At 45.9% G+C, this 14,061-nt stretch overlaps 1 protein-coding gene across 1 annotated transcript in view; it reads left to right on the top strand.

Annotated features, from left to right (window-relative positions):
* Nucleotides 1-8,507, top strand: part of MTMR9 (myotubularin related protein 9) — a 31,929-nt gene extending 23,422 nt beyond the window's left edge. Inside the window, exons 7-10 of the mRNA XM_010201393.2 lie at nucleotides 101-242; nucleotides 1,580-1,800; nucleotides 3,778-3,929; nucleotides 4,635-8,507. Of these exons, the coding sequence (XP_010199695.1) occupies nucleotides 101-242; nucleotides 1,580-1,800; nucleotides 3,778-3,929; nucleotides 4,635-4,798 (679 nt within the window). The 3' untranslated portion in view covers nucleotides 4,799-8,507. The remainder of the gene's footprint in view (nucleotides 1-100; nucleotides 243-1,579; nucleotides 1,801-3,777; nucleotides 3,930-4,634) is intronic.
* The last annotated feature ends 5,554 nt before the right edge of the window (nucleotides 8,508-14,061 follow it).

The raw sequence follows: 14,061 nt of genomic DNA, 5'->3' as shown, positions 1-14,061 counted from the left end.
CACTGGTGTCCCTGGGATGCACTGGCTTCTGTTGGGCTGTGTACATCCCTGAGATGTGTTCTGCTCATTCATACTCCCTTTCCACCTTTTTCTTTCCCAGGGAAGGGGCATCAGTATTAGTCCACGGGACTGAAGGAACTGATTCGACACTCCAAGTCACTTCTCTGGCACAGATTATCTTGGATCCACGGTGCAGGACCATACGTGGCTTTGAATCTCTTGTTGTGCGGGAGTGGCTGCAGGTAAGAAATGCCCATGGACAGAGCTGCAATCTGTTCCAGTGGCATCTGAATTGAGAAACAGCCTGAGAGGGACCAAACAGGTTGTCACTTCTTGCAGCCCTACTTAGTGTGAGTGGCCTTTGTCCTAAGAGCAGCATCCTTAACTGAGCCATTTGCACCTCTGTCACTCCACAGGGCCTCTGCTGCTCATAGTAGCTTTTCGGGTTTAGAGAACTGCCTGTTTTGTGTGCTCAAATTAACCACAAAACCTTAGTGCCACTCTGTACTTGAGCAGCTAATACCCTCAGCCTGGTCCTTTGCTGTACCTACACCAGATTTTTCTTGGTAAAAGTCTCTGATCAGCTACAGAGACAGTGATTGGCTTGAGACTCAGGCAGAGAGGAGCCTCCTGAGGTTTCCCAAGGGCAAGTGCAGAGTCCTGCACCTGGAGAGGAAAAAACCCCCTGCAGCAGGACAAGCTGGGGGTGACCTGCTGGAGAGCAGCTCTGCAGAGAGAGACCTGGGAGTGCTGGTGGGCAGCAAATAAACATGAGCAGCAACGTGCCCTCATGGGCAAGGCCAATGGTATCCTGGGGAGCATGAAGAGAGCATAGGCAGCAGGTTGAGGAAGGTTCTCCTCCCCCTCTCCTCTGCCCTGGTGAAGCCACATTTAGAGTCCTGTGTCCAGTTCTGGGGTCCCTGGCTCAAGAGAGGCAGAGAACTGCTGGAGAGAGGCCAGTGCAAGGCTACCAAGATGAGGGGACTGGAACATCTCTGTGAGGAGGAAAGGCTCGAGGATCTGGGGCTGTTCAGCCTGGAGAAGAGAAGGCTGAGGAAGGACCTCATCAACACTTATAAGTACCTACAAGTTGGATGCCAAGAGAATGGGGCAACACTTTTTTTTCTGTTGTGTACAGCAACAGGACAAAGGATAATGGATATAAGCTAGAAGACAAAAATTCCACTTAAACACAAAGAGAAACTGGTGTTGCGGTGAGGGAGCCCTGGTCCAGGCTGCCCAGGGAGGGTGTGGAATCTCCTTCTCGAGAGGTTTCCAAACCTGCCTGGACACATTCCTGTGCCCCCTGATTGAGGGAAACCTGCTTTAGCAGGGGCTTGGGCTGGATGAGCTCTAGAGGGCCCTTCCAACTCCCTGCCATTTTCTGTTTCATTGATACAAGACTATTTATGTAGCCTGAAAAAGGCAGCAAATTTCGTCATGATTGCTTGCAGTTTGTTACTGGATGCTTGATGAAAGTTGTAGTAATAATGTAGTTGCATGGACGGAATGAGCCCTGCAGTTTTTTCACTACATGTACTCACATTCCACTACTTTGGTGCTTTCTTTTTACATATAGGCTGGTCACCCTTTTCAGCAGCGCTGTGCCCAATCAGCCTACTCAAACAGCAAACAGAAATGGGAGGCCCCAGTGTTTCTCCTCTTTCTAGACTGTGTGTGGCAAATCCTTCGTCAGTTCCCTTGCTCCTTTGAATTCAACGAGCAGTTCCTCATCATGCTCTTTGAACATGCTTACGCCTCACAGTTTGGGACTTTCCTGGGAAACAATGAAAATGAAAGGTTGGTGAGGATGCTTGCTTTGAACCCTTTTAAAATTGGGCTGTATCTGCCAAAAAAGAAAAGTCTCTTGGTTTGAAAAAGGGTGAGGGTTGCTGTGTGGCCTCCCTCAGCATGGGTGAGCTGCTTCTGTTGTGCAACATTAGGGAGCTCGTCCCTCTTACAAGTGGGACGGTATGACTAAAGAAACAGGGCATTGAATTAGTCTTCTCCAAGGCCAAGCTAATACCTTAAATTGATTTTTCTGTTTTCTTTTGTGGCCTTAAAAAATCTCCACCCATCCCCAGTTTATATGGTCTCTTACGCAGAAACTCTTTCCATAAAAGGATAAACAGCCAGAGCTCAGCAGTGACATGAGTCAGAGCTGTGGGAAGCAATCTTGTCCATGCAGGCCTGGAAGAGAAGGTCAAGGCTGAGGTGAAAGCTGGAAAGTGATTCTTACCTTAACACTCAGGGAGGAACATGACTCTATAGCCTGGTAGTCCTGACCTCCTCCAGGAAAGGACAGGTTTGAGTTTTGCCATGAATTGTTGGAAGTGGAAACTGTGGAAGCTGTTCTGTCAGAAGGATCTGCTTTACAGTTTCACCTTAGCAAAAGCTTTACTTGTTTGGCTCTGGGCATCACCACTGGGTTTAAGGCCTTTTTGGCCATTCAGTAGTACAACTGTAACCAAAGGATGAAAAATTCCTCCAGCTGTAACCCATGACTTAGGAAATGTGATTTGGCAGTCTGCAATAGCACATGCTCTGAGTGAATCCTCTGAGCACTGAAGCAGCCAGGGCTGCATTCTACTGGAGTATGCCCTGTCAGGTAATGACAGGTTTGTGCTGAGCTTGCCTACAAGCTTGTGGCATTGAAGGTAACTGAGCAGACCAGCACCTGGCTTCTGAATCCTGCTAGCCTGGGTTAGGCGCTGTGGTGTATCAGCAGAGCAGGTCTAGGCATGCCCTGAGTAGTAAACACGGTGGATCTCAGGAGGACTGGAGCTTCCCATGGCACATGGCAGCTGCCAGAGTGGTTTGGATTCCTGTCTGAAACATGGCACTTCTGTTCTTGGACCTTCTGACTCCAGTAAGTCCATGTCTGATGGTCTCCTTATCTGAAGGCTGCTGAATGAGTAAAAGGGAAAAATAGAACTGATATTACAGAACAAAAAAGACAATTTAATGCTTCCTGTAAACCTCTCTACCCTTAAAGCAGAGCCCTTTAGAAGAGAGTCTTCTTTTCTGCAGGGCTGCTGAACTCGTCTTCTGCAGAACCAAATTAGACTTGAGACCAATAAGATGAAATCTGAAAGAGTATCAAATATTGCATCTGATTGTTGTCCCTTGAGCACAGAAAATGTTTGATGTTAAGCTTTTGCTGCCTGAAGTATTCTCAGGGACAACCCACCTGCTGCCTGGGTGGCAGTTCAATTTGCTAGTGCATGCAGAAGGAGGTTTGCCAGAATCTAAGGAACATAGACCCCTGAGTTAACTGCTGGAGGTGGATCTAACCCAGGCAAATAGCATGGGTTCCTCTGTGCTCTGGTGTCTCCTGCCACCAGAGGGACCTGACAGACATACCCATTGCACAACTCCAGCCATAATACTGCTTCAGCTGCCCCCAGCACTGCACTCCCATCACTCCTGATCCAGACCTACTGCAGGAACTTCAATCCCTTTCAAAACCTGGCAGTCAAACCACTTTGGGGAGGTGACAGATTCTTCATCTGGACAGCAGGCGGCTGATCTCCACCCAACTTATGAATGCTGTTTCCTCTTCTTTTCCTTGAAACTAATTGTGATCAGCCAGGTTGAGTAAACTGCTTTAGATTTACACCTCGTGCCATGCTGATGAGCATTACTGAAGGGTTCAGCCTGAATTGTGAAGCACATAGGAAACCTTGGGGCATTCTGGTCTGTGAGGTTCTGTCGAAACAAAACGGGTCTTTACAGTGTCAAAGGGAAAGCTAACTTGTTCCTTTGCCTTTGTGTTAGGTCTAAACTGAAGCTGCTACAAAAGACTATGTCCCTGTGGTCCTGGGTGAACAGGTCTGAAGAGCTGAGCAAATTTCAGAATCCTCTTTTTGAGGCCAACAGCCTTGTCATCTGGCCCTCTGTTGCCCCACAGAGCCTGCAGCTCTGGGAAGGTGAGCCAGCCTTGCTTTTTCTCTTATAGGCAAGGAGACACATTTTGTGTCTCCTTGTAAATATGTATTTTGCAGCCCCTTGAAAAGCTTCTGAAGCATTCACTCCTGTTATCTTTGTTCTCTGCTAAGTCTGTCTTAGCTGATAGTAATCTCACTCCCTTTGAAATCTGTTCCAAAATATTTTTGGCATGTGCCATCCCCAGAGGCATAATGCTTTTTCCTGCTAAGGTTTGGTGACACACTGCTCTTTGCCAGGGAGCAGCCTAATCTGTAGATGTTCTGCAAGCCTAAGGCTTTTCTTCTATCAACCAAGACTTCCCTTTCTCCCTTGCTGCCTGTGTTGGTCAGGGTAATCTATGTGCAGTAGCTTCCTTGCTGCAGAAACTTCATCCAGTATATCTGAAAGAGTTAACTGCAGTGAAGCAAGCAGGCTGTCATGGTAGGGGGGGAGGTTGAATGTGGGTTGGTCTGATCACTATGTGGGGGGGGGGGGAAGCAATTAACCCCCCTCATTTTTTTCTTTATTAACCTTGTTTAATAGAATGGTGGACTTAGAGAGGAAGGCCAGTATTTCTAAATGCTACTTAGGAGGGAGCGTAAGGAAAAAACACATAACTCTGTGGACGTTATGTGAAAGCTGATGAAGTATGAGTAATGTTTCCTCCTAAAACTCTCTTCTGACCTGTGCTGTCTCTGGACTTTCAGGTGTCTTTCTTCGCTGGAACAGGCCTTCCAAGTTCCTAGACGAAGCCCACGAAGAAATGATCAGCATTATAAAATACAACAAGGAACTTCAGGCAAAGGTTAATGCACTGAGGAGGCAGCTAGCAGAGATGGAGACAGATGACAGGATGCAGGAGAACCTGTGAGCTGGCAGGGCCTTGCCTCAGGTCTTTCCTTTCTGGTCTCCTTTATGTTAAAGACTAAACATGAAAAATGCATGTATTGCAGAGCCCTCTGGGTACAGTTGACCCTCAGTCCTTCCACTGCTGAAACCTTCCCTTCACAATATGTACATCTCTGCTTTCTTGGGGGAGGGATTTCTGTTTTGTTTACAGAAGACATCACTGGGCCCAGTGTCCTCTCTCGGCAGCCTTTCTGTCTCAGTGGTGTACGGTGTCAGCAGAAGCTGGAACTCTCACTTCCACCCAGCTGTGTGGATCACCAGGATGAGCCAAGAGACAGGATGGTTCAAATTTGTTTTGGACTTTTTCCAGTTTTGTTGAATTCAGCAGGATTAAAATGCCAAGTTACATACAGATAGGTAAAGGCATTTTGTCTGAAAGCACCTTTTCTCTCCAAGAGTAAGGAAGGCAGCTTAGTTGAGTTTCCAAGAAAAAACTAGAAGATGGTATAATCTAATTACAGGTTTTATCAGTCTATATGATACTCTCAGTAGCCTTCACACTTGATTTTTTCATGTCAAATGGTAATTTGAATACCAAACCAGAGCAAGAAATTTCAGTGCAATACAGAACTGAGGTAGGGATTCTGCTGCTAATGTTGAAGCCATGACCTTTCAGGTGGCATTGTCCCACAGGGATAAGTATCTCCTATGGCACAACAAACTTTTCTGTTTTGCCTGGAAAACAAAAAGGTTAAGTAGTTGGTGGAGGTGTTCACTTCCAAAGCAGTGGCTCAGAGCTGTGTCATGTTGAGTCATGCTGCCCTCTTGAAACTTAAGGCTCTTCTGTACACTTGAACAGGTTCACAGCATTGCTAAGGTGCAAGAGCAGCACTCCATCTACAGCTGAGCAAAACACTCCTGCTACACCTGGTGTGCTTTATCCTCTCATGCTCTTACTACATGTTCTGTGAAAGCTAAAAAGCAGAAGTTGGGAGTTCAGGAGACCTAATGTATCAGGTAGCTGCTGCAGAGAAAGAGGCCATCACACTACAAAAGTGCTAATAGTTTAGATGATTTGTAGCTGCTAAAACTACTTAAATACTTTAGGGATAAGCTTTTTTTTCAAGTAACTCTATATTTCATAGCTGATCTCTGTTTCTGTGACTGCAGTCTGCTTTTGTAAAATCAAGAGGTTTTGCTAGAGATTTTTTTTTCCCTTTAAAAAGACAGATAAGAGTGAGTCTGAAATATTTGCTCACCTGGGCATTTGTTCAGCTTGATTCCACTGTTAGGTGTACACGACTGAAGACTTGAATTAACAGCAGCACATCAGCAGCACACGTGGCTGGGATTATCTTCAAAGGCTCTTGCTGTTCCATCTCTGCTGAAAGGATCGGAGCTGTGGTCAGTCAGGGTTGATCTCTTTAGAACCTTTTGAGCTTCTGTGACGCTCTCTGTTGTTTTGGAAGAAAGCTGCCTTTATTTAAATACTACTTCATAAGGACAGATACACCTGACAACAAAGGACCTTTAGTTGTCATAGAAGTATCTGGAGTGTAATCTGCAAAATTGTGTAACTACTAAATGTATTCTAAAGAAACTTCTATAATCAGTGAAACTATAGAGAATTATGTGATAGTGATTAAGTGCTACCTTACTGCCTTTTGCTTCAGCCCTCATTTCCCTCATTGTCCTCTTCTGGACTAACCTAAACTTAGCCCTAAAGTTATCTGGCTTTAAAAAAATTAAGAAGATCCCTTTTAAACCATTATTCACTTAAGGCAGAAGAATAATTCCCCCTTCCTTGTAATACCAGTTTCTTTTTAGGTTTGGAGAGTGACAGTCTTATTCACTAAATCAAGTCATGCTTGTCAGGATGGCTGGTGATCTCTGCTGCCTAACAGGGGAGGCAAAAGCTAGCCATGCCTTCTTCCCACCTCCAAAGGCTTCTCGAGCTGCCTTCTGGGTATGGTGCGAATTAAAATCATCCTTTGAAATGATGATCTGCACCTGCCTGGGTGTTGCATCCCTATCCAGTTCAGAATTGCTACTGTTCCTGTACATCTGAAATACATCATTGCCAGCCAGATGGGAAGGATTCGGAAGGCACTATTTTCCCCATAACAGACTATACATAAAACACACTTAAAGGTTATGCAATTTCCTAACATAGTAATTATACATTGAGCTAAATAATAGAGAAGCAAAGAGGGTTTGGGTTTTTTTTTATCTAATTGCCTGGCTGCTCTAATCTCTCATGCAAACTGCTGACGCCTGAGGAAATTGAGTAACCAGCTGTGAGAGCCAACAAAAGGCAGAAAATTCTGAGCTGGCAATCCTCAACTTGTGTACCAGGACTGAACCCACACCCAAGTGCTGTGTTCTTGCTTTTGCTGAGCAGCGCTGTGGGTTGAAGCCTTCACGTGAAACTACTGCCCTTCTGAGTAGCCACAGCAGTTTCTTCCCAGATTCCTGTGCTACACATCACCTTGTAGTCACTGCAAACAGCAGGAGGTGGAGGCTTAAGCTAACCTGCAAATAATCATCTTCATGAGACGTTACTTGGAGCGGTCCTGCAAGGTGTTGCACATCAGGAAGCAGAGGCAAGATGTATGGACTCTTGCAGGTCCTCCTAGGAGAAGACAGTTCACAGACCTCTTGTGTCAGGATGCCTGCACATTCTCCTTTTAACCTTTTCATTCCAGTCTGGTGGCTACTGGTGTAATACTCAGAACACTCCAGGGTTTTTTTGCTTACCTGCATGTCCACTGTATTTACTCACATATTGCTGATGAGCTTATATCCTCTTAGAGAGCTATATCTGCTGGCCTCTGCCTCTCTGACACCCTCTTTGCAGGTCTTCCTGAGCTGTAAGCACTGGGGCAAGGCCCAGCTCCAACTCTTCAGCCTGACACTGCCTTACACTCTTGCTGACACCCCTGCTTCTGCTCTTTTGCACATAGATATTTGTGTAACAAGCTGAACACTGAGGGCCCCTTTCCCCAGTCTTTGGGGGTCAATTGATGCGGACACTCTGCCATTTACCAAGCAAAGACAAAAGGGAAAAGGAACTAAATTGCACAGGTTTCATAAGGGAATATGTACCTTCAGTATTTTGATTGTATTGATCTAACTCTTGAATGTGGCGCCCCGTTTTAAGTGCACTACTGTCCATGTTACTTATGACACAACCGAAGTTGCACTGTGCAGCCTTTTGGAGTCTTAATGTGTTGCTTTGCTGAAGCCTTGGGAAGTGCTGTCATATACAGGTTCTTGTGGGAGGGGAAAACATCTGTAGGAGCACTCCCCTTCTTTGTGACAGTGTGCCATGGAATAGCACTGTGTGATGTGTGCTATGTAGCTGTTAACTAGTACCAAATTAAGTGATTGAGTGCACTTCTGTCCAAACATCTGGAATTGCTGATTGGACTTGGCTGCTGCATCAGTCTTCTTTGTTGCTTTTTTTTTTTTCCTAAATGAAATAAATAACAGGGCTGGGAGGTGTGTGCTATTGTTAGATGTATGCTGTATGTGTACAGAATCCCAGCCCCTGGGGTGTTGAATATATTGGCAAAAAAAAAAGGTAACAAATCAGAAAATCAAGAGTCATTGCTTAAGTTGTTCAGGGGGGTGGGGGGGAACAGATACAAAGCAGCTATAAACTTTGCTGTAAATATGTTGGGAACACAGTAGAAATGTCTGTTCAAATTAAAACCTTGAAGACTCAAAAAAGTTCTTCAATTACAGTGGTGAATCTTCTTTATTAGCAGTGCCTTCCCTTTCCATTGGGGGTGGGGTGGGTTGCATGTGTGTGTGTGAGACTTGGGTGTACCCGAAGGTGTACCTCTTGCCTGAAACTTTGGTTCTTTTCAGCTCACCTGTGTTTCCTTTCAGAGCTGGACAGGGTGTGTGATGGTAGGGGAGGGCTTTAGGCTGCAGGGCTGCATGGAAAATGGGAAAAATGAGCCAGTGCATGGCTTCCAGATCTCTGCTCCTGAGGCTTTGGTCCTTTGACAGCAGCTCATATGATTTTATTTTAAACTATGATTTTATGCTCATATTGAGCTCTTTAAAGAAAGGCAGACAGATGTATTCAAAGGGAGAGAAGTTTGGAATGAAGCAAAACCTTGCAAGGAGTCCATCAGTAGATCTGGGGTCATGGTTACTTATTGTTTTTAAGGGAGGTGCAGTACTTTGGGGTAGTTGCCAGGGGAAGGTGACAAAAAAGGGACAAAGAGCTCTTGGGAAACAGAGGCCCATGGAAACCATAGGATGTCCTGGATCTCCTCTGGCTAGTGGGTCAATAGGGTGTGAACTACTGGGCTGTCTGTTTTCCTGTGGCAGCGTTTGTGGGTTCTGCAACTCTTCTGGAAGGTGAAGAATTTTTATGGCTTTTGGCATTTCAGTAGATGGAGACTATGGATGTGTGTGCTGCCCTGCAGCTTGTGCAATCCTATCTGATAACACAGCAAAAGATGCTGAAGGTTTTGATGTAAGAAGATGGATATTCAGTCCTTATTTGTGCAGACTGTTTGTGAAACTCCCTGCTGAAACAGAGTGGGTCTACTTTAAAAGGTTTTTAGCTATTATCAAGCACCCTGATTTGGTTTAGGCTTGGTTTTTTGAGAGGAGAAAAAACCCTATTATCAAGTATTCAAATTTCTTTTAATTTAAATTTTGTTCTTATGGGTTTTTTTGAGCAGGGGTAAGAAGACATCATTAATCCATCAGTTTAAAACCAAACATGTAAAGGCTCTGGAATATTAAAAGGATAGAAAGTCAGGTTTTGGATTCAAACCACAATTGAGAAACTGATGAAAACATGATGCCTTTAAAGTGCTTATACTGTGCAAAAAGGCTTTTCCAGGCAGCTGTAGTGTATTTCTGTAGCCCATATTATCTATGTGTCCAACACACCGTTTTGATTCAATGCATAAAACACCTGATGGGAGTGGAGAAGACAAAGGCAGACTCTGCTTGGTGCCCAAGTCACCTCCAGCCTGGCTTTCCAACCCTCCCTTTCTTAGGGTATCTGGTACTGGACCTGTCTCATCTTGCCCTCTTCTAACCTGCTCACCAGCTTTTAGGAGGCTTTGCAGGCAGGGTAGGGAAAAAGAAGGTGATCAAGCAAGCAGGATCAATGCTGAAGGCTTTTATGTTGCTGTGCGGTAGGCAGGAGAGCTGTAGCTCTGCAAATGAGGGATGCCATTAAGAACAAAATGTTCATTGAATGGACTGTTTGACTTACTGTGGTAAAATGCATGTTAAGCCAGTCCTAAAGACATGGGTGTAGTTCCTAAAATCAGAGGGGTTATGGCTTAGTTTTGAACAGTTTACAGGAACTGTTATTGTATATAGAGGATCCATTTGATTCATAGCTGTGGAACAGTGCCAACAGCAATATTCCCTTTGAACTACAGGATGAAAAATACAGGGCTATTTGTTGAGGGAGTCTGATTGCTGCACCCCCAACTCTGTGTAACTTTCAGTACTGAATCTGAGTAGCTAAAAGCTGATTTGTTACTCGCCAAAGTGTAAAGCAAAAGTTAGCGGCCTGGATCATTCCTGCTAATTTAAGAGAAGGCATGATCCTTTACATCCCCATCAGTACTGATGCTAGGTAGTGGTTTCAGGGTTGAAGGGTGTGATCTCTCTCATCCTTTTAGCAAGTGTTTAATTCAAAGGTACAAGAGATACGGGACATTTGCTTCTCAGTGTCTCTTTCCTGACATGAAAACAATCTGTTGTGATGCCCCAGCAAGATAAGCACAGCATTTCTGCAGGATATTTTCTGGTTTGGCCATTTCTCTTTGGGATCCCTTGATGGTCTGGAATAACGACTTTCTTCTCAAAACCTTCTGGCAGGAATAAGGGTTGTTTCTGAGTTAGAGTTTTTTTCTCTGGGGCTGAGAACTGCCTGCCTTTTCTGTCTTGTGCTTCACCTCATTCAGCTGCCATTTTTTTGTGGTGCTTGGAGCATCTAAGCTGCCATAGCCATATCCTCCATGGTTGTGGAGTCAACACCCATGTCAACCAGTGGATTAAGGTGGTGTAGGAATGGCTCTGAGTAAGCACCGTGCTTGGTACACTAGACTGAGACCTACACTTCACCTGCACCTCTTTTCCCTGAAGATGTGGCTGCTAGAGTGAAGAAGATTCTCTCCATTTCATATTCAATCGTTTTATGGAGAAAATAGCAATTTGGACTGAAATGGGGTAAGTACAGGGCTCTGTTTCTACAGATTTAGGAAGAAAAAATCTGGGCTTTCATCAGAGAAAGGTTTTCTTCCACAGATCCTTGCAGAATCCCAGAATGGTAGGGTTTGGAAGGGACCTCTAGAGATCATCGAGCCCAATCGCCTGCTAAAGCAGGTCCTCCTTGATCAGAGGGCACAGGAACATGTCCAGGCAGGTTTGGAAACCTCCCAAGAAGGAGCCTCCACACCCTCCCTGGGCAGCCTGGGCCAGGGCTCCCTCACCTCAACACCAAACAAGTTTCTTCTTATGTTTAAGGGAAACTTTTTGCACTCCAGCTTGTGCCCATTGCCCCTCGTCCTGTCACTGGACACCACAGAAAAAAATGTCACCCCATCCTCTCGACAAACACCTTTTAAATACTTTTAAGTGTTAATGATGAGATCCCCTTTCGGCCTTCTCCAGGCTGAACAGCCCCAGGTCCCAAAGCACTTCCCTGTCTCCTTTGAGCTGTGGAGCGCTGAACTGGACACATGACTCCAGATGAGGCTTCACGAGGGGCAGAGCAAAGGGGGAGGAGAACCTCCCTTGACCTACTATCCACACTCTTCTTGATACCCCCAGGATGGCATTGGCCTTTCCTGCCCATGAGGGCACATTGCTGGCTCATGTTTATTTGCTGCCCACCAGCACTCCCAGGTCTCTCTCTGCAGAGCTGCTCTCCAGCAGGTCACCCCCAGCCTGTCCTGGTGCAGGGGGTTGTTCCTAACCAGGTGCAGGACTCTGCAGTTGCCCTTGCTGAACCTCATGAGGTTCTTCTCTGCCCAACTCTCAAGCCAGTTGAGATCCCGCAGATGGCAGCACAGCCTTCTGGGGAATCAGCCAGTCCTCCCAGTTTGGTGTCATCAGCCAACTTGCTGAGGGTCACTCTGTCCCCTCATCCAGGTCACTGATGAAGATGTTGAACAAGACTGGCCCCAGAACCGATCCCTGTGAAACTCCACTGGCCACAGGCCTGCAATTCGATTCTGTGCCACTGATCACCACCCTCTGGGCTCTGTCATTCAGCCAGCTCTCGATCCACCTCACTGTCCACTCATCCAAGCCACACTGCCTGAGCTTTCTGATGAGGATGTTATTGCAGACAGTGTCAGAAGCCTTGCTGAAGTCAAGGTAGATGACATCCGCTGCTCTCCCCTTATCTGCCCAGCCACACATGTCATCATAGAAGATTATCAGGTTGGGACCACTTAAGGGCCACTTGCACAATATCAAATGGCAGCAGTTGGCAAGGCTGGCTTGTCACAACAGGAAAGTCTTTGACAATGCTGAATTAAAATGCTGCTCTTCTCCACTTCTTTTTCCTCCTCGTTTGGGCTGGTCTAGCTGCTTGTGATTTCCATGACACATTGGATTGGAGAAACTGGTAAGTAACCCAGAAAACCCACGTGGATTAATGAGCCATCACCTAAGTCTCTGTCACTGCAACTGAATCCTCATGTAGACTGGAAGGAAAATTGATTTTTATTTTTTGTTTCTTTTTTAGGCACTGGGCTGGGATTTGGGAGACCCAAGTCCTGGTTCTGCCACTGCCATGTTGCTGGTATCATCTCAGGTGGGTTACTTCATCTGCATCAGTCTTGGCCAAAGAAGTGCACTTCTGAGTTCAGGTGAAATTCCAGGCTCTTTGTGTGCTCTCATGTTTGTTCTTTGGGACAGCCACTGCTTGGTTATTGTACAGCTTTGATCAAAGATCTAGGCACTAACCCATGTCTGAGCTATTAAGCAGGTAGTAAAGCCCAGGAGGAGCTAAAATGGGAGAAGGGAGGACATCCTTTGGTTTTTTCCCACTGCTGGTGCTATGCAGAGCCATGCACTTAGCACCTGCACCCTTGTCAACTGGACTAAAAGAAGCCATTCTGCAGAAATACCGTACTCTGTGAGTGTGAGCCTTGTGCCATGCAGAAGAGCAAACCAAAGGGACAGCACATCCCCACAGCATGAGCTCTGCCGTGTCTCAGGATGATCTGCAGGGTCAGGAGGAGCAAGTTGTGCTCAGCTATCCAAGCCAGGAGGGTGTGCAAATTCAGCAAGTGGGCAGAAGAGAGAGCTCACAAAAACCCTTGTGAGTAGGAGGCAATGGGAGGGAGATTAAGCCCGAAGATCAGGGTGAGGCTGTTGCAGAAGACTTTGAACAACATGAGCGCTTCTGGATGCCACATGGAGAAGGACGGGATAAAGGCAGCAGGGTAAAGGAGAGTGACAAGAGCATTCTTGGAGGCATCAGTTCCATGGCACCTATGAGAGGGTGGACTGTCCTTGTCTGCTCCTGGAGACTCCCAACAGCAGAAATCATTCCCAGCAACCCTGGACCCTGCCCTGGCCCCTTTTGGCAGTGCTTTTGGCTGGCACAAGTCCCAGCTCAGAGCAGTGTCTCACCATACGCTGTGATGGGTTTTCTAGTTTGCAGTCTCTTGGACATGGATTTTCTTTTTTAAACAAAGTCCCAGAAACAAACCCACAAAACCTTAAAATGCAGATATCATGAAAAACATAAACCATCCATATTTCTCTCACATATTTTTACTCCTCTCTCCAGCTGCAGTTGCTGCTGTGCAGTAACTTTTCTCCCTTCTTAAATATGCTGTACCAGAGGTGCCGCCACCATCACTTAGCCTTGGGCTCAGTGGGGCTATCTTGGAGCTGGCTGGCATGGGCTGCACCAGACACAAGGGAAGCTCCCAGCAGCTTCTCACAGAAGCAAGCCCTGTAGCGTCTTCACTACCTAAGCCTTGCCACACAAACTCAACACCATTCCACCACTCAGCCCTGCAAACCACATATTTAAGAGTTATCATTAAAACCCACATTCCTCACACAGTTCACAAATTTCACTCACACCAACAAAAAAGAATTCTCCATGCCGAAGTCAAAATAACATCATCACAACTCCAAACAAAAGTGGACAGTTACATACAAGTGGGGATCAGTGAGCTACAAGGCTGTACTGGCCATTGAGAAAGGCACTCAAAGTCTTTAATAGAATCATTTTGGTTGGAAAAGCCCTTTAAACTCATCAAGTCCAACCCC

The sequence above is a fragment of the Colius striatus genome, chromosome 2, assembly GCF_028858725.1.
Source record: "Colius striatus isolate bColStr4 chromosome 2, bColStr4.1.hap1, whole genome shotgun sequence".
In the NCBI taxonomy this organism is placed as follows: domain Eukaryota; kingdom Metazoa; phylum Chordata; class Aves; order Coliiformes; family Coliidae; genus Colius; species Colius striatus.
This window is presented reverse-complemented; position numbering and strand designations above follow the sequence as displayed.